Raw genomic sequence first — 20,380 nt, 5'->3', positions numbered from 1 at the left:
ATTTAGACTCCATCCCTGTGGAGTTTGACGTTGACACAATTTGCTTCACACGTCTGTGCTCCTGGGAAAAACTGCGTGGAATTTGTTTCAACTGGATGTCTGACCAGTGGAAATCACACACATCATGGCAAGACAGTACAACGTCACCCACACAGTTTTATCGAGCCTCTTCCGCATCTTCAGCAGCAGTCCCTTTTCATATTTTCATACGATCCTTGCCAAATAAAGTCCTCGTTTTCCAGGTGTGGCACCTTCCAGAATTTGTACCCACTGGATGCCCTCTGCTGCCATGCCCCGGTGGGCGGCCATTTTTCCCGGTCTTCAGTGCGTTATGGTCCTTTCGGGGACGCGAATGCTGAATGCGGACAACTATACTTCTGCTCGACAGCTATGCACATGTTACCACATGTGGACCACGCTGCAGCTTGGATTTATCCCCGTTTGTCCTGGGATTCTTCACGTCTCTGCTCCCGTTCCTGAATTCGGCTATGTTCCAGATCTCCTTTGTGTAGCTGTTCCAGATCTCCTTTGTGTAGCTGTTCAAGATCTCCTTTGTGTAGCTGTTCCAGCTCCCAATCTGGAGGCTATGGTCCTTCTGGATCATTCTCATTGATCTCCAGTGATTTGGACCAGGAACTTGTGGAGTTGGGCAACACTTACATAAAGAACACGGAAAAATCTTCCCTAGTCTCCTCTCAGAGCCAAATGTTCCTTGGGGCCTCCTCAACATGATATTGGTCAGAACTACCCTTCCATCAAATTTTGTGTGGCCTTGGAGGAGTGTGTTACATGTATATTATTGTGTCCCTGCCCAGAATATGAGTTCTATATGAATATTTGCTGACAAATTACCAGAGAGAGTGATTACTCCCAGTAATTACCTTGTTATTAGCAGGTTTGATTTTTAATTTTTTTTAAATTATTTTTGAATTGTTTTTAATTTTTATTTTTTGTTTGTTTTGTTTATTTTTGCAAAAATTATGGAATTGATTCTGAGTGGAATTGCAATTCTCTGACGGCATTGGAATTGATTAAAAAGCATGCTGGGTTTGCCCAAGCCTACCTGGCAGCAAAGAGTAGATGGGTTTCGTCAAGAACAAAATATGACAATTGCTTACAGCACTACATCCAAGGAAGCGATCACTCCCAAGTTTGCATCTTTAACCAACATTCGGGATTGATTGTTCCATCTGTATAACTCTGGTCTCTAGATTCTCTCCCATGGATCAAGTATCCGGAAAGATAAATTATGGTGCCCTGTCAGAATATTGAAATTCTCCATTGCACGGATCAGGGAGCTGCGTGGTAATACTAAACAACTATTTATCACAACGGTTTGTCGCATCATCCAGCCACCGTAACAACTGCTGCAAGGTAGATTGTAGATTGTAGGCCATTCTACCACTCCAAACACCTCTGGCCATGTTTATCGCACATGCAAAGAACGTGTCAGTGTTACATTAAAAGTCTTCAATTCAAGCCTGGTTTCACCGCTCAGTGCCATTGCTGTACCGGACGCTATTTTTTTTTTGGTGGACCGAAATTGCCATTGGTAGTCTTGTTGCCATTCTACAATGTGCACATGTACGTACGCAATGAATCCGCTGCTCCTGCCGAGGGCCGTGCTATTAAGCGTCAACAAGCATCAACAAAGAAACAACAAAGCGTCCACCAGGCAAGCTTTCCGGTGGCTCTGTGGGTTCAGGGAAGGGTTTATGCGGGTTCGATATCCTTGACTGGTATTAAATTAGTTTTGCGGAGGCATTCCAGCCAAATATGGGTGTGATTTACGACAGGTGATTTATGGCTAAAAACTGGCACAATGGCAATTTCGGTCCACAAAATGAATCGCGTACCGCACCGTGTTGTACAGCTGTATTGGCATGTGCGTGTTGTACCGAAGAAAGAAACCTGACCATAACCGAGTAACTATAACTCTACTTCAATGTTTAAGCTAAACCCAACCTCGTCTCCATATGCTCGAAAGGGTCACTCACGCGATCTCCCCATCTATCTACTGTTGGGAAACAAGGTTGACAACAGAACAACACAGGCATGACAGACGAATTTGAAGAGGCCGCTTGGTATTCATCTTTTTCTGTATTACTTTAATTGAAAACTGAATTTCGATTTTCAGTTATTTCCTTTTACCCACCCACCTACAATTTCAAAAAAAGATCAGAATTTTTAAACATTGGTTAATCTGAATGGCTCCTTAGTTCAAAACATGTACATGTCATTACTAAAACATTCAAAGGTTGTAATGTATCTAGTGCAACGTATCTGGTGGGCATTCTTTTAGAATCATGTTAAAAGTAAGAACTCGTCCCGACTTCATTTTACTCATCAACCATCGCACTCTAGATTGATATGTTATTAGGGTTCAGTCATTGGTGCTTTATGAGAGTAAAATGTAAGTAAAGTATATGGTATGCAAGTTTTCTTCTTTTATTAATGAGCCTGGAAATATTTTAGTTTTGACATTAAAATAATGTGTACCACATGAACAATATAACCCTGCTCTTCGCTTGATTGATGAACGATGGAAATGTAGATTTCCGTCATTGTCTTGACAGGTTTTATCTATCAGGAATAGCGATAATGTATCTGGTCATGACATTGACGAAATATACCCAAAGGGTGCTAAGGAAATTTTAATGATATATATTTTATACTATATATTGAGGGCATTCTATGGGCTATTGACAATTGTACCAGTGATACCAGTGATATCTGTGATAAGAAGGCAGGTGTAATGGACAAGATAATTTACATAAAATGTTCAATAAATTTGTTGGAAATTTATATTTTTTTTAAAAACTTTCTTTTTTACTTTTTGACTCAACGGTATTTGTGATTTGGAAATACAAGTACGTTTAAAACCGTATCAGGGGAACGGGTGCTGATAATGGCCTGAGCCAAACTGACCAAACACGTATTTATTTCGTTCTTGTTTAAAGTAGTCACATGATTGTCTGTGCCGTGGAATCGTCGTGGATTTCATGTCATGCATAGTGGGTGACCTGAGCCTGGTTGCGATTATTGTGTGTCGAGATACTGCTTGTTCCAAGAGAATCACACTTGCTCAGTTTTGTGACCTGAGCATTAATTTTTTGCTTGATGCCAGCGCAATGTGGTGCAGAACGCAGCGGCCGGTGGCAGTGCAGTGTTGACTTTAGGTTGAAATACGGACTCATTTGTAGTATTGCGCATGTTATGTGAAGATTGTGAACGTTCAATCAATAAAAGGGACCTCATAGAAGTCCAAATTTCATGTGGCACCGGAAAAGTGTTTAACCCTAAAGGGGCCGGGGGGGGGGGGGGGGCAGAATCTGCCCCCCCCTGAACTTTTTCCGCGATAGCCCTAAAAAAAATTTTTCGCGACCCGAACTGTTATGACTTTTTAGCCTCGAGCCTTGCGCATCTTTTGATACCAAAAAACATAAATATCTGACCACAGGTTGCCGCGTAGCGACAAATTTTCTGGCGCTTCGCGCCATGAAAACTGAAATTTCCCATGTACATCATGTACACAGAGCACACTTACCATTTGTACATATGAATAAATAATTAGCCATAATTCCAAAACCCTTTGACCTATAGTCATGAAATTTCTTGGGTATGTTCATGATGAGTTGCTCTATGCAAGTACCGAGTTTCAAAATTTTTCGTCACTCGATGGCCGAGATCTTAGGGGGGGGGGCGGATCCCCCCCCCCCCCCCCCCGCATTTTATCAACCTTTTAAGACCGGCCGCATGACATATTTTTGACCAATAGAAATGGGTAAATTGCCTTAGGTATTTATGACTGGAGTAAAACTATGTGTTAAATGCAAGACATGTTGGAAATTACATTTGATAGTTTTGTTCACAAGTAAGATATGATAATTTAAAAAACAATTACAGCAATTAACAAGAAAAATGTCAGCTTCTGATATTTCAAGTTGAAATTCCATGGTTATCCTTTGAATAAATGCATCATTTTACTTGTTATATTTAGTGTCTTCACAGGATGTGTTGGAGATTGCCAAAAACCGAAGCAAAGAGATAACAATTTCTGTGGATACAATTTTACCATGTGAGTACAATGTATCTATAAAGAGTAAATGAGCAAAAGAGTCTAAAAGAATTGTGCTTCATACCAATGACCTTTGGAGTGTTGTTTGAATATGCATGTATCATCCTTGTGACATGTATTGTGCATCTTTATGTTGTCCAAACATATTGCTCAGTACAACTTTAACTCTTTCAAATTGTTATCTTAATAACAGCTCCATCATTGTAAGACTTGCTCTTTGATTTGATAGATCAAATTTGATTTGATTAGATCCTGCAATGTTTGAATGTAAACGCAATTGGTGAATCAGACCCCGCAATTTGACACAACCATCCTTGGGTAGAAAATGCGATGTGAAGCAACGGGGTTTACTGTGCATCGCGGTATTGTGACCATGGTGTTCGCCATCCAAGTTATTTTCATGTTGTGTTTTCATTGTCGCTTCATAATCGCTATTTTACTCCCAAAGATTGCCCGCTGAATAGATTTCGCTTTTAATGACTAATAAAGGTTCACTGAACTTTCCCATTCTAGAAAATACTCCCTTCAATGTAATCGCAGGTGAATGATGAATGAAATGTGTACATCTCCCGGCACATAGCCTTTCCTCAAGCGGCAGCAATAGCTTTCAGCCAGCAAGAAGGGGGTTAACAAATCCAATTAAAAGAGGGCGCACTTTCAGTAGAATGCAAGAGGGCACTATTTAAAAGCTGGACGTCTTCTGGAACAATGAGACTGGGGCACTGGAGGCTTAAAATTGGTATCTGGTACCGAACAATCGCTATTACGAAAAATTTCTGTGGATCCCGCAATAGTTGGATCAGTTGTTATGGAGGCATGTTCTCATATCTTTTTTGTTGGGGGGGGGGGGGGGTCGTTTATAGATACACCCCAACAAAGGCCAAATACAAGTGCTTATTGTTTTGTGAATGAAATAGTCGACCCACATAATGGTCTTAACCCATTTGCACAACGTACTGCAGCCATTTTGGGCATTTCAATCAAGTAAAGCCAAAAAAAAGAAAAGAGTTAGTCGGTCTCTGTTCAGACCAAAGTTTTTAGGGGGGGGGGGCACACTCAATACCGAACGGTCTAAGAGTTTCCAATCCACAAGCAACGGACGCGGAAATAAGTGGCATATTTCATGTATTTAGACACACTTTAATTCACAATCACAATTGCTCCCATCGCATGTCATTGTGTCGATACGTGACTAGCCGCCATTGTTGTTGATCAGCTGGCAGCAACTTTGTCTACATGGGCTAGTATCATTCGTTCAACATCAACCTCGTACGGGATCTATCACTGGGTATGAGCTGCCCTCGAACATTTTAGGCGGTGTGGCAATAGAGGGCGTTGTTGGTAGCTAGCGTGGAAAATAAAAAAATAAAAATTGACGCACAATCAAAATCGACGCGCGCGCTGACCAGAGACTATTTATTTTTTTGGCCCAACAGGCAGGAATTTTTTTGTTGACAGTACAAGGACTTTGGTTAATATTCAACTGAAGTGTTTCACAAAATTCTTTGTTGAGACATATTTAAATACCTTTTTGGAATCAAAAATATCGCAGGGACGTAGCTTTCGATTGTCATCGAGACATCTTCATTCAGCTTAGTGAATTAAACCACGCCGGTCATGTGACCACTTTTTTTGGGCGATCACAAACCAATAAATTTAATATTAGTATAAATGCTGCTAATATTCTTTGTTGTTTTATAATTTTGCAGTGTCGGAATACTGGAAACCAATTGTGGCCACTGTTGGTGTTTTATTGGTTTTCTATGTGATAGCTGGAATCATCATACTTGTGCAGTGTAAGAGGTAGGGCATGCGGAGTTCATTCTTGTGTCATCATAGTAGTAACATATCTACAATTCTTCAGTCATGCTCAAATACTATTTGTTTGTCTGGGGAAAAAATAAAGAAAAAGCTCCCGAATACAAGTTTTGGGATTAAAGGCTCTATGAAGTGAATTGTACTCATGTGGTGGAAGATCCTGCTCGGATTGAAACCTGTGACTTACATGATTGGTGTATTGCAGGTCCATCTTTGAGTCAGTAAGCAGGTTGAATTTTTTTCTCTTTTCAGGAGAAAGGAACAACATTCTGAGCATCTTGAAGAGCAAGGTTAGTTTACTGCAAAATGCAAACTTCTGAGAAAGTGCTTTGTATATAAAGACTGAACACTTAACCAGCTCATTTTTTAGAAATTATTTTGTCCTTTCACTAACTTTCACTTTCACGTGTTGTCTTCCCTGCTTTGTGCGTATCGGTATGTTATATACTGTGTGGTCTTCTCTACAATATGATATTTTAACAGCTGGTGTCACACGTGCTCTCTCTGAGGTTCCCTACGGACACGTATTGAAGGGTTGAACCTGCCACCCACAAGGACATAGATAAATATTGTTGATGTACCCTAACGTGGCGCGGCCCCTAACGTGGCGCACTTTGATTTTTCGCCTGTAGCGCCTAGCTAGAGCAAAAGTTTTAACTGAAATTTCGCAGAAAGTGAAATTTCATCAAATTCTAAACACTCCCGTTCATAAATTGCGAGTTTATTTACCCGCTACAAAGTTAAAAGAAAAATTTATTTTGGCGTGATTTTCCGATTTTTTTTTCAAGTGCAAAGTGAAACCTTTGAAAATGCCCCGAAAAAGAAGAAAATAATTTTCTGACAAACATCTGGCTGGGTATGTAAAGTAGAAATAATAATGATTTATCAGAATTGATCAAGTTTACAGAAATTCTTAAATGTTAATTTGGAATTTTCCGAGATTTATTTAAGTGCGCCACGTTAGGGAACACTCCGCCAATTTGTGCCCAATTTCCGGACGCCACCGTTTTTTAATTTCGGCTTAAATTTTATGAAACCGAAATTGTTCACGGAGGTTAAATAGCAAGCATTAATAAGGTAAAAGTACCATTATTTTACTGCATGAATTTGAGGTTTGTCAACAAAGAGGTTTGGCAACACTACACGAGGAAAGTTGGGTAAGCTTCGAAGTGCGCCACGTTAGGGAACACGACTATAAAACAAGGGCAACAGAATATGAAATTCTCAAAAATGATTTCCAGCTAAATGTCAAATATATGTCACTAAGTATACAAGTTTACAGTAGAAATTGTAAAACGGATATCCAAATGGGTCAATACAATTTACACAGGAATTGCTAAAAATGGCATGGATCAATCAATAAATCACACCTTTACTCTTACCCCCCCAAAATCTCTGAATAAGTTTTCTTATTCTCCAGAAAATACCTCACCTCCAATACCTACTAATGCGTTTCCAATTCGCATGCGTAAGCAATTCCGCTGACAATAACAAGAACATTCCATCACCACACACAAACACTGCATGTCCAAGAATCTTATTTGGTACCTCACCCCGTTTTTCCTGGTTTTTCTTTTTGGGTGGGATGGTATCGGAGGTGAGTATTTGGCTTTTTCGGCACCTTTGCCAAAACAGCCTTTGTTTTCGTGAATTTTTTTTTTTTTTGGCTTTGCAGTTTATAAGCGGAAAGTTTGTTCTGAAATTTTTATATTTTCCTGTTTTTGGCTTTTCCGCTGAACAGCAGAAAAGCCTTTGTTCTGATTTTTTCCCCCTTCTTTTGGATATGTTTGGGTCCATCCCAAATCCCATTGACTTTGTACACGTTTTTGGTGTGACCCACTTTTGACCTTAAACAAGTCCTATTCCAATGAAACTTATCTCGGGTAAAGACCCTATAGTGAAGTTGTGTCTCGAAGAGTGACGTCATGATTACGTCATCATGGGTCACGTGACGTCATCACAAAAGTGCATAATTTGAAGGCCTATATCTACAGAACTGTAAGTTCGATTGGGTTGAAACTCAGTATGTTGGTAGACCGGGATGTGTTATAGGTAAAAATTGAGGTGACATCACGATGACGTCATCGTGCAATTTAATATATTTTTTGAATTTTTGGAGCTTTAAGCCATATCTCACGAACGCAACATGCAAAATTGAAAATTCTTGTTGTATAATGTTTGTTAGGTAACATGTGTTTGCCCAACATTTAGAAAAAAGTGTGACGTCACGATGACGTCATCAAAAATGCTATTTTTGAAAACACTTATAAGGGAAGACCCAATCGTCATGAAACTTGGTGGATAGGTAGATGGTGTCATAAGTATGCAAAATCTGAAATGACGTCACCATGACGTCATCGGTTGATTTTTTATGATTTTTTAAATATTTAAAATTCTATTACACTTACAAAATTTTACACTTTCTTTCATGGGATTGACGTCAAACTTGGTGCACATCAAGACCACAATACAAATATGTGAATTGACAGGTGTTGTTGCGATGATGTCATCATGGGACACGTGATGTCATCACAAATGGGCATATTTTGAAGTCCTATATCTACAGAACAGTAAGTCCGATTGGGTCGAAACTCGGTATATAGTTAGACCGGGATGTGCTATAGGTAAAAATTGAGATGATGTCATGCTGACGTAATCGTGTGATTTGATATGAATTTTTGAATGTTTGGACTTTTAAGCCGTATCTCACGAACGCAACATACAAAATTCAAAAATCCTTTTGTAGTTGGTTTGTCAGGTAATAGGTACATGTATATGCACAAAAGTTTTTAAAATGTGTGACGTCACAATGACGTCATTAAAAACGCGATTTTCCCAAACGCATTATAACACAAGTTCCCTTCGTCAAGAAACTTTGTAGATAGGTAGATAATGTCACAAGTATGCACAATTTGAAATGATGTCACCCTGACGTGATCAGTTGATATTTTATGATTTTCTTAATATTTAAGATTTTATTCCGCTTACAAAAATTTACACTTTCTTTCATGGGATTGACGTCAAACTTGGTGCACATCAAGACCACAATGAAACATGTGCATTGATAAGTGTTGTTACGATGACGTCATCGCGGGACATGTGACGTGGATGATGTTAAAAGGTGTATATTTTTAAGTCCTATATGTTGAGAAGTTAGTCCTGTAACTACGGTATGTACTTGCATATGGACACAAAAACAAGAAATACGGAAAAGCCCTGTGTTCTGTTCATTGTTCTATCCCAAATCCCATAGACTTTGTACACTGTTTTGGTATCAGCCCTTTTGACCTAAAACAAAGTCCTATTCTGATGAAATTTAATTCAGGTAAAGACCCCATAGTGAACTTGTGTCCCGAAGAGTGACGTCATTATGACGTCATCATGGGTCACGTGACGTCATCTTAATAAAGGTGCTCATTTTAAAGTGCTATATCTAGAGAATTGTGTAGGTAGACTGGGATGTGTTACAGGTAAGAAATCGAGGCGATATCACGATGACGTCATCATGTGATTTTCTATGGATTTTTGAAATTGTGAAGGTTATCGCAATATCTCACGAACGCAACATGCTAAATTTCTTTTTGTAATGGATATTACATAATATATACATATTTGCACAAAAATGTGACAAATGTATGACGTCATAATGACGTCATGATTCAAAAGTGTGATTTTTTAAAACATATATAAGAAAAGGTCCGATGACTTGAACCTTTAACCAATAGTGGATTTACATACATGTGTACATAACAATCATTCAACTGAGTCATTCAATAAATTGATGGGCAATAAAGAAAAAAACTTTAAGGAAAATTATTGGTCGCTTGCAAAACCAGGGTTTTAACATTGAAACATGATGTCCCCTAATTTCCCATAATTATTACCTGGAAAGTAGAAATGAACGAATACTAATTCAAACGATATCCATTAATCCCTGGTACAATGTACCTGCTCCTATTGGTTTGAAACTGTTGTTTGGACTGTGTTCAATCTTTAAAGAGGGATGTTTCCTATTGGTCCCAAGATCAGAGCTTAATTTCTGCTAACGACGGCATTCTGTGCTTATGATACCAGTCTGTGCTAACAGTGTAAGCAGAAAAAACGTGCACCCCGGCAGTTATTGATGACTCGGCACCATTTAATTCACAGCATAAGCTCAACTGAGAATGCTCTTGTCAAAGCAGTTGTGTTACATTGCGCATTTACATGTATTAAGAATGTGTTGTGCGTGTTATTGTCATGAGTATTTTAGGTATCAGAGGTGAGTAGTTTCATATTGAAATTTGCAATAATGTGTACAGTATGTTCCAAACCCTCCAATTCATTTTAGAGGATATTGTGTATTTGGATTCATTCTCACACATGTTTTATTATATTTTTAATGGTGTGATTTTTCATGATTCACCACTGCTTGCTGTGACCTGAATTCCATTCTTCCTAACCCTCATGACCTTCACACGCAACTGCCAATGCTTGATGATATCTACACATGTCCACTGTCCAGTCCATATATTAGGTATGTACCTTTAATTACAACAAGTTAGGCAATATAAAGTATCACATTATGAATATCATTTAATCTTTTGTTTTCAGAAATGGATGGCATCTGGTCCATTGTCATAATTCCATTTCGTGTCAACATATTATGTGGCCCTACCCATTTAGGTGTTCACCAACTTTGAATTACTAAATACCCCACCTGAGGTACAAGTAGAGATCAGTGATTAAGATCGAGGTACTAAGGTTTACTTTCGATCTGGATGAAATTTCCCGTTTATCAGTGTATGCTCCGTCAAGATACAGCGCTGACACCTTTTAATGCTATGCTAATGCAATGCTGTGATTGACTGGATGGCTATGCTTAGCATTAGACAGGTCAGTCACAGGCGCCTGAATTGGGCACCGTTGAAGTGCCAAATCCAGGCGCCACATCGAGGCCTCCAGTGATTGGCCTGTCTATAACTAATGCTAGGCATAGCCATCCACAAGTCAATCGCAGTGCTGCAGCTAGCCGATTCTAAACGGCCTCCGCGCGGTTTTCACAACAGAGCATTCATCGATAAATGGGAAATTCCACTTTACATCCGGATCATAAGTAAACCTTAGTACTTCGATCTTAAACCATTGCTATAACATCACACTATTGTTAAAAGTGTGGATCCGGATCTACGAATCTCTTACACTGGTCACAAAGTGTGGATTCGAAACGACAAAACTTTAGTAAAGTGTGGATTCGGAATTACGAATCCACACTTTGAACACGTTGGACAATTGTTCTCCATAGTTAGCCTGAATAGAACCATCTGCATAAAAAATTGCTTTCCGAAAATTAACAATGCATTTTCACTGTCAGATTCTCTACTTTTAGTCAGAGTTACGAATCCACACTTTCTCCTGTATTCTCCTTAACTTAATCATCCATCTCTACTTGTGCCCCAGGTGGCGTATTTAGTAATTTTGTGGCCGTTTTCAGGGTGAAATCTGATGTGTTTGTTGGGCAATTTTGATCTTTTGGTCAAATGCAGAATTGTGTCATGTGATGGCAACACCATGACTCGGACCCTACTATCCCCAGACCATGTCTGAATGTTAAAAAAGGCGATAAGGCCAAACAAAAAAAATGGTGTGTTTATGGTAACGGTCTGAAAAAAATCCAGGTAGGTAGGTAGGGAAATAATTTTATTTTGTAATTTTTTTTAATTTCAGTTCTGCAGGCTCATGCGTGTTCTTTCGCAAAATATTTGTATAAAAACATTATTCAAGCATTCAAGATACTCAATCGATACATTTCAAACCTGTGGGGGAAGTTTTGCTGTGATTCAACAACCTGCGAAGCCATGGCGTGGGGTTCGGGGCCCGCTTTTTAAGGGCCCGAAAATTTTTGAGAGAAGATCTTGTAGGCCCCTATTTTTGTAATTAAAGAAAAAAATCAAAATTACATTGACAAGTAAGTTTCAAATTAAGAAATTAAGGTGAAGAAAAAAATCCTTTTGCTTCCGATTATATGCCTTTCAAAATAGGGTCAATAGGTCGGAAAAAAATTATTTCGCCAATTTTTTTGGGGTGCTGATTAATGGAGCATCATACTTTCATAGAGCAAGGAATCATGTTTATTTTGTGCCTGGATTATTTTCATTTGCGCCACGAAAATTATCAAGACTGGCCATCATCAGTCGTGGTACGACATTTGTATAGGCAGTAGTCACTGGTTCCGGTCCTTCATTATAGTATTGATTCCGTTAGCACGCGAAGGGAACCAGTGCTGTATGCGCTGCATGCCTGTCAACTGGCGGTCGACAGAACCCGTCATCATGTGCATTTTGATCACACATGCATAAAAAAACCAGGATTTTTGTCAAGATTTTGCATGTCAAGATGAAATAATGGCGTATGTAATGATTATATTGTGTATTTTAATGGCGTGAATAATAATTATATTGTGTGTATCGGGGGCTGAAAGATGTGATCGGCATTTTTGTCGGGCTGATTCACAGTACGCACGTTTGTACGTGGGGAGAACCCTGCCGTCCGTCGGCCAGGCGCACCAGTTCACCCCGATCGTAGGCCTACTTCATGTAGTTTTAGAATTCAAGTTTTGAGATCGTCGCGATTTTTGCACGTTTAACACAGGTATGTTTGTGTCAAATCATGGTCAGTTTAAAGTGTGGAAAATGGTCTATGTTCGTGGCAAATAATTAAAAGTACTTGACATTTTTGAAATTTGTTCATTAAAAATGATCAATATCAACCTTCAAAATGGCAATAAAAAGTTTGAGGTCGGCAATTTGGCCGAAAAAATTCCAAGTCGGTCGGGTTACCGTAAACACACCAATTTTTTTTTTTTGGCCTAAGTAGGGTCCAAGTTACTCCGACTAAAGCTGTACCAGTATTAATGGTCACCCCATCTGTCAAACCATGCACTCCAACATGCTTTGACAGTTATACGGTGTAATAGGATTTCTGGTAGTTGATGACCAGCCTGTACACAAGCTATTGAGAGAGGTAGGGGTTAGGTATTTTGGCAGTTTGTGACAGGTGACCCACTTCTTGTTCTTTTTGTGTGTGCGTGTGCGAGTTCATGGTGTAAATCGAGAACACACACGTGCTGTTGCAAACAAGTTTGAGTATAAACAAAGGAAAATGGAAGAGGAACAATAGAACATCCTCAATTTACACCAAAAACAAACGTGGGTGCTCTTTTAAGAGTTTGTGTGTTCAGGAATAATATACACCCCGAGCATAGCTGCCAACTACTACGAATTTAGCAATTATCACAAATTTTTTGTTAAATTACGAAAATACGAATTGCCACTAAAAAATTAGGAATTTCCCATTTTCTGCCTAATGAAAAAAAATACTTGTTAAGTATCGTTTTTGTGAATATTCAGATAAAGTCACGGGGGAAGTGTTTAATTGTAGGAGCAAGACAAACTGTAACATTAGTTGCTGTAACGTGAGTTTCCATGGAATTGCCCATACACGGATATATACATGTACATGTAATAATTGACACTCCCATTTTGAAATACTTTATAACAAAAAATTATAGCCAGCGTTACACTTGATATATGACTGTATCTTTAACCTGCATTTATACCAAGTTGGTACAGTCGCTAATGAAATTTGGTTAGGTTACTATTACTGAGGACTGAAGTTTGTTTAGAAACGTAAGTACATGTGATAGTGACAGTAACATGCAGTGTACTTGTTTGATATTAACTCTTTGTTTTCTGAATAACATTTAATTGCCTTTATTTGAATTAATTAAAACAATTGAAATATGACATCAACTCTCTGTGAGAAAAAAAACCATCCAAATATGTTTGGTTGATTGAACATTTTAGTGTGTCAGTGACATAGATTTGTGAATATTGGGTTAAATTGTGATGCATGTAAAATCTTTTCTTGATATTAATTTACAGGTGAAGAAGAGAATAGCAACGATGTTCCTTTTGCACAAAACCAACCTGCAGCAACTTCAAACTATGGCACAACGGGTAAGAACAAAGACTTTCTTCAAATGCTAACATGAAGACTACAATTTTGCAGGGAAATTCTACCATAAGAAATTTGAAATGTCATTTTTCAAAGATAATTTCCAAGGTATTCAGTTTGATATAAAATTGGAAGTTTGTTAAATTAAGAGATATCCGCCATTTAGGCCTATAGAAATATAATGCTTGTCATATTGACATTTTGTGATGTGGGCAAGGCAAAGCCTCGTGTACAGATGTTAAAAGATCAAACCACGCAATGTTAATTGCTCTTGGTATATTGGTGGTAAGTTTTTTGAGAACTTATTGTGTACATTGGTCAACACACATTTATAGTCTATTAAAAAATGACTAAATTTGCACACAATCTATAAACAAGTCAAGAAATAGCAAACATTTTCTACATGGATTCTACCACTTCATTTCAATATGGAATATGAGAGCACTGGAGTCAAATGTGTGTCCTTGGTTACCTTTATGTAGGAAAAGATTCTGGTAATTCAGCAGTGAGGAGTCGTCCTTTGAACAAATTATCAACAAATGAGGCTGATCCAGATGAAGATGACATTGATATGTTGGAAGATATGAATGAGGAAAAGGAAATCTATAGGACCAAGGTAGTACAAGATAATTCAATAACATTTGTGTATGTTTGTGATGTACATGTATTTGATGACTTTTACCAACATTGACTCAAAAGTGAGGCAATTATTGCCTCCATGCCTGTATGTCCTGCTAAGGAAAGGTTATAGGTGAGCAACAGTGGCTTGTCTTTTTGCAAAACAGTTTGGATGTGTAGACATCTAATGTACTCTGGCTTGATGTGATTTTATTGTAGATGTCTGTTTGTGTTGCTGATCTTGCTCGGAAGAAACCCAAAACCCTGGACCGCAAGTACAAGCTTTACTATTGGAACATTCTAACTATTGCCGTGTTTTACTCTTTGCCAGCCGTCCAGCTTGTGATGACATATCAAGCAGTGAGTAGAAGTGACAACAGTCAAATGCTGTCAATTGTCATGTGGAATACAAGGCCTTGTGTGGCTGCCCATTTAACATTTTAAGTCATTTTAAGTACAGACATCTGTGCTGACATACATACATACATGTACATTGCTCTTGCGTGTTATTTACACGTGAATATTTAAAAATGCATAGTATTTACATATCTGCCACTATATTAAACAATTACACAACTATGCTACTTTAACAATGCTTTCCCTATGCTCCTCAAAATATAATTTGTTTGGTTAATAACGTTTGAACTTGTATGTGTTATTCCAACAAGGTTTGTTTTGGACACAAATGGATCTGCCTTGGGAGCAGACTGGCTCCCAGTCCTTACATTATTGATGCTGAATTTGGGCTGGAGCCAGTCTGTCCCATGGGGACATAATTGTTGTTCAGACATTGACTCATTTATGAACCTTTACTGTATAATACTAATAGGTACTGAACATGTCAGGAAATGAAGACATGTGCTACTATAACTTCCTGTGTGCCATGCCATGTGGACTGCTCAGGTAAGTCTAGCTTCTTGCTTACTATTTGGCCAACATGCTTTTATTTTGAATTGAGAATTTCTGGTTAGAAAATATGTAAACATTAGCCAAAAAGAAAAAGCGCAGTAATTCATAATTGTAGCGTCCAACTTATTATATTTTAAAGATGTACTGTTGATGTTCTTCAGCAAGTTAGATTTCAATTGTTTACCTTTGAGAATAATAACAAAAACCTTTGTCTTATTCTGGGTGTGCAACCCTCTGAAAAGGGCTTTATATTGGGTTGCTTTTGTTCACAAACATAAATGCTATGTGAGTGGACTCGATCCTGGTCCCCACAGCATTGATATCTGCCATACTGAAATTGCAATATAGAAAATAAAAACTGTGAACCTGTCTGCCTATCTTGTTGAATCATATAAGAAACTAATAAAACAAACAAACTCTTGTGGCAAAAAATATGAACTTTTCTCTCTGCCTTAGCAACAAAGACCCCAAAATGGTACACAAATGACTACCTAATAGCCCTAATTTTAGCCCCAAAGAACTCTTTTGAATAAAAAAGACTCATCTCACTTGCACACCACTCAAATAATAGGTATGTTGTCCCCTTTAATTAAATACCTTGATATGAGGTTGTGATGCTTGTAGTGCTGAAAAATTCTTAAATTTTCCACTTTTTAGCCATGTTCACTTTTGCATGGAATTGCCCTACAATACATGTAGACACACTTTTCAATGATTGGCAATTGTCAATACATTTTGTAGAATGTATTGTGTTTGATGTTTCATATGTATGGCAGTGCTAAGACCAATGTTTCATGCCTGTCCACCTTACCATGCACACATACTTGGACAGGTGACTGCACTTGTAAGGGTTGGCTATTATGGCGTAAAGACCTCAAAGAAACCTTTATACGATGTAGTTGGTGTAGTTTTTTAATGAGGCATACATATTTTGAATCTGTTGTTTTTGTAATCTTCAGTTTCTGGGTATCATCATCAGTCCCATAATGTACTCTGTGAATGAATAGTTGTGAATTGTCCTTGAGCAGGAGACATTACTTGCATGCTCTGGTCCGTGCATGTATGGCATGAGGTGTGCACGACTTGGTTTATCCTGAATGTGCACTAGTCCATCGCATCTTTGCATGACCACTACACGTATAGCAATGCATGCAAGAGACCAGCAGCTGATTTCACGAAACCTTACGCAATGACGCAACTCCACTTGCGGCACAATTTATTACATAAGCTGTGCAACATTTTACGCTTTGCAACATTTCACGTACGACACATTTCACAAAAGTGCGTATAAGTCTGAGACTTGCGCAATAAATAATGGCGTAACTTGAGCAATCATTTTAGTTGTGGCGTAGCGACTGAAAATTACATATTTTATCAGCAAATCGGCACTGTCGTGGAGCCCGTTATTGCACAAGTTATCAAGGTTGATACAAACACTCACAACATTATGTTGGAAGTAAATGAATTTCTATTTTACTCCCTTAACATAATTTTTTGAGCTGCCGAACAATTCCGAAGAAAGTCGGACAAAATAATTTTCAAAATGGTGTGCTGAGGTGATCCAACGACTGTTTCGCGAACAAACAAATTCACACACAAACAGTTGTCGTAAGTGCTGTCTTTATCCTCGTCCAAGATGTTTAAATTATTCAAAACGTTTTGTGAAACCGGTCATAAGTTTATTGCACAGCTGAGCAACAAATTTGTTGCGTAGTCTGACGCATGGTGCAAGCTTGTCACTATTGAAGGGACACCAATAATGTAAAATGTTCACAGAATGGTAATAGTTCTCTTCATTTTTGTGGTTTCCATACAGTGCTTTCAACAATGTGTTCAGTAACATTGGCTATGTCATGTTGGGCTTCCTGTACTTGTTGATTGTGTCGAGAAAACACCATATTCACAAACAAGCTGTGGCGTCAGGCTGTGAGAAGTCCAAGGTATGTGACAAGCCTTGAAGTTGAATTATCATCAATAATGCTTATTGGAAACCAGTAAACAGATGGATTGCTGGCAGATACTTGCAACATTTTCTAGTTACATGCAGCTTAAATACTTTCAAAAATTTCACTAATTTTGAAGTGTAAATATATTCAAAATAATCTGTACTGATTCCCCCCCCCCCCCCCCCCGGGGGAACTTTAGCCAGAAAACATTACAACTACTTCGACCACCCTTCTGAAGACAAGACAAAACCAAAGCATTTGCCAAAAGCCTATTTTGATGACCTCAAGGTACAGCGCTACAATCAGACGCCAGTTTCATTATGTTGTTGCATGCCCCAGATACTGCATGTACTGTGCTGCACACTATGCATAGTGTGCACAGTCATGTCTGACAGCTTGTCAGATGTTGAAGATGAACAGAGATGAAATTTTCCGATAGTAATTGGAATTCTGACTTTTTCAAATTTCCTTCCAAACGCCGATTTTTCTAAGGATTTTCTCACCTCAAAATCGGATTGTTGTAAAATTTCAACGACTTTTTGGAAAATTGCACATCTGTTTAACCAGTTGTCAGTACACAGCTTTTTTTATGGTAGGCTGCACATGGAGATTGACTGTGGTAAAATCAACATATTGCTTTATTTTCAGAGGTTTCAGAATTACTTGTACAAGTAATGCAATGTTGATAATCTTGGGGATGACGCAGAGGACATAAAACTAGATAAATTTCGTTGCTGGTGGTTGGAAAAGCCGATTTGTCTTGGCATATTATTGGAGTAGCTTGGCGTACTTGAACTTTCTCAAGTAAGAAGTAGCCTGATGTGCCAAACTTATTTGTTGACGAGCTTTAAAAATTCATTAAACTAAGTCAGTTAAATAGTGGTACTTTTGTCTTTATTAAAATCTGTTATGGAAATTGTAGCATTTTCACATTTATTTTGGATGTGAAAAAAAGGTGGCGTCCAAAAATTGGACGCCACAGATTTCAGACACAGATTTGAGATCAGAGAAATGGTGATGAAATTTTGCATAAAATTCCTTTGTATTTCCAGAGGACTTCCTGCATTTACAGTGAATGAAGGAAATGAAAATAAATGATAAAGAAATGAAGGAAATGATAATAATTTAAAATTATTTCTGCGACATTAGGAGTGACGGTGGCACCGTACTGTACTCTCCTTAGGCTAGGTATAGGCCTACCCAGAGCAGCATTCCTAGGCTAGGCATACACAGTGCCTAGGCTAGGCATACACAGTGCTCTGGAAAGCCCCGTCAGAGTAGTCACCGACAGAACGTGATGGGTCCAGACCGAGACAATTAATTAGGGGTCAAGAAACTTAAATTTGATTGCCAGAGCTGTAACATAAAAGCAAACTGGCTATTTCTGTTTGCTGCCCTCATTGACGCACATTTCCATTCTGAGTATCCTGGCCGTAGAATTACATCAGAAAATGCCACTTTTTCATTAATACTAGGGAAAGATGCCTTTTTGTCCGTAATGGGAGTAATAAGGGACAATCCCTGACATTTTTAAGGTAAGGCAAAGTTACTAAGAGTAACAGGGAGTGCTATTGAGGCCTGAACAAGGACTAATGTGGTTAACATATTTTTAAATTTATTTCCTAAATACTAATAGAATACTGGGATTGGAAAAAAATAACCCATTGTTTTGAATTGAATTGGTTATATAAAAATCATCATTGTAATCTGCTAAAACTGCAATAGAAAGATTGATATCAAAACACAACGTAGAAAAATACAAACTTGTGTGCAACAGCTGTTAATAAAATTAAAAGAATATAATTAAAAATAATGTACGGAATTCGTCAGGATTTTTCTGATTTCAATATTTCTAAAGTTCTCTTTTGCAGTATGGAATTCTTGAGTTATTACCGTTAACTTGTCTCACCTTCAAAAGATACATGTAGAACTCAAGACATGGGTATTTGTAGGGCTGCATTAAGGCAAATACAACATACACCCTGGACCCTGCATTGGTCTAGGGCCCTCGGCGACCTTCAAACCCTCTGCAGTTTATTTCATGGATTTTTCGTTTCTCCTCAATCTTACCCGCAGTATACAAAGACAAAAATGAAGGACAATATAAAAAGTGGTAGGATATCAACTATATATGAACTATTGAATGTTAAACCAATTATGTGTATTAAATGAGAGGTGTATAAAACATTAGTACTCCCATTATTACGGGAAGGAGTACCAGGATAAAAAGGAGCTTGCGTGTAATTGTTTGCATTCAACACGAATAATTTTCATGTTCAATGTATTTGAACACGAATAATTTCAAACTCTTTTAAATATCAAACCAGTACTCACCAGGGATAAAGTAAAGATTCCAAGCTTTAAAATGGTGTAAAAATAATGCTGGAAAGTGTTTCCTGTGCCGACGCTAGAGCCTCGGCCAAAAAATTGCGGGTATTTTGGGACGGGTTGTAGTACTAAAAATCTCCTTGGGCCCTCCCAAAAAAGTCTCCGGTTTCTGGTATGGAGCTTGCCCAAAAAGTGGTGCGGCGACGCAGCTTTTTTTTTTACCTTTTTTTTTTGGTTCAAATGTCAGAGTTGTAACTGATTTTTGTGACTCGAGTCGAGTCGAGTCATTTTAAAGAAGTGACTCGAGTCGAGTCGAGTCATTAGGTCAACAAGGTCGAGTCGAGTCGAGTCGAGTCGAGTCACAGTGTGTGGTCGAGTCAAGTCGAGTCGAGTCAAGTATTTAGCTCAAGTCAATTCGAGTCACAAATATTTGAACACTATATAATAAATTACAATAAAAAGCAACAAACACAAGAGAGCAAGAATACATGGCACCAGTCTATTACGAAAATCCAAAGACATAAAGTATGCTGTATGGTACCCAACCAACTGTTTCCATTGCTAGCTCACGTCACAGATAAAAAGATGTGAAACTTCGGTCTTATAACTGTTTTGGCTTCGGGTTTAGATTTTGTTGTTCGCTGATCGCTGACAACGTCAAAACCTAATTACATTATACAAAACTGTT

At 38.3% G+C, this 20,380-nt stretch overlaps 1 protein-coding gene across 1 annotated transcript in view; it reads left to right on the top strand.

Moving 5' to 3' along the window:
* The window catches only part of LOC119722025 (SID1 transmembrane family member 1-like), a 128,112-nt gene that overhangs the window by 66,538 nt on the left and 41,194 nt on the right, over positions 1 to 20,380 (top strand). Inside the window, exons 8-16 of the mRNA XM_038192007.1 lie at positions 4,001 to 4,078; positions 5,788 to 5,881; positions 6,149 to 6,186; positions 10,401 to 10,412; positions 13,819 to 13,893; positions 14,374 to 14,507; positions 14,729 to 14,869; positions 15,339 to 15,412; positions 17,235 to 17,358. Coding sequence (XP_038047935.1) covers positions 4,001 to 4,078; positions 5,788 to 5,881; positions 6,149 to 6,186; positions 10,401 to 10,412; positions 13,819 to 13,893; positions 14,374 to 14,507; positions 14,729 to 14,869; positions 15,339 to 15,412; positions 17,235 to 17,358 — 770 coding nt within the window. The remainder of the gene's footprint in view (positions 1 to 4,000; positions 4,079 to 5,787; positions 5,882 to 6,148; positions 6,187 to 10,400; positions 10,413 to 13,818; positions 13,894 to 14,373; positions 14,508 to 14,728; positions 14,870 to 15,338; positions 15,413 to 17,234; positions 17,359 to 20,380) is intronic.

Source organism: Patiria miniata, unplaced genomic scaffold (genome assembly GCF_015706575.1).
Source record: "Patiria miniata isolate m_02_andy unplaced genomic scaffold, ASM1570657v1 HiC_scaffold_14, whole genome shotgun sequence".
In the NCBI taxonomy this organism is placed as follows: domain Eukaryota; kingdom Metazoa; phylum Echinodermata; class Asteroidea; order Valvatida; family Asterinidae; genus Patiria; species Patiria miniata.
This window is presented reverse-complemented; position numbering and strand designations above follow the sequence as displayed.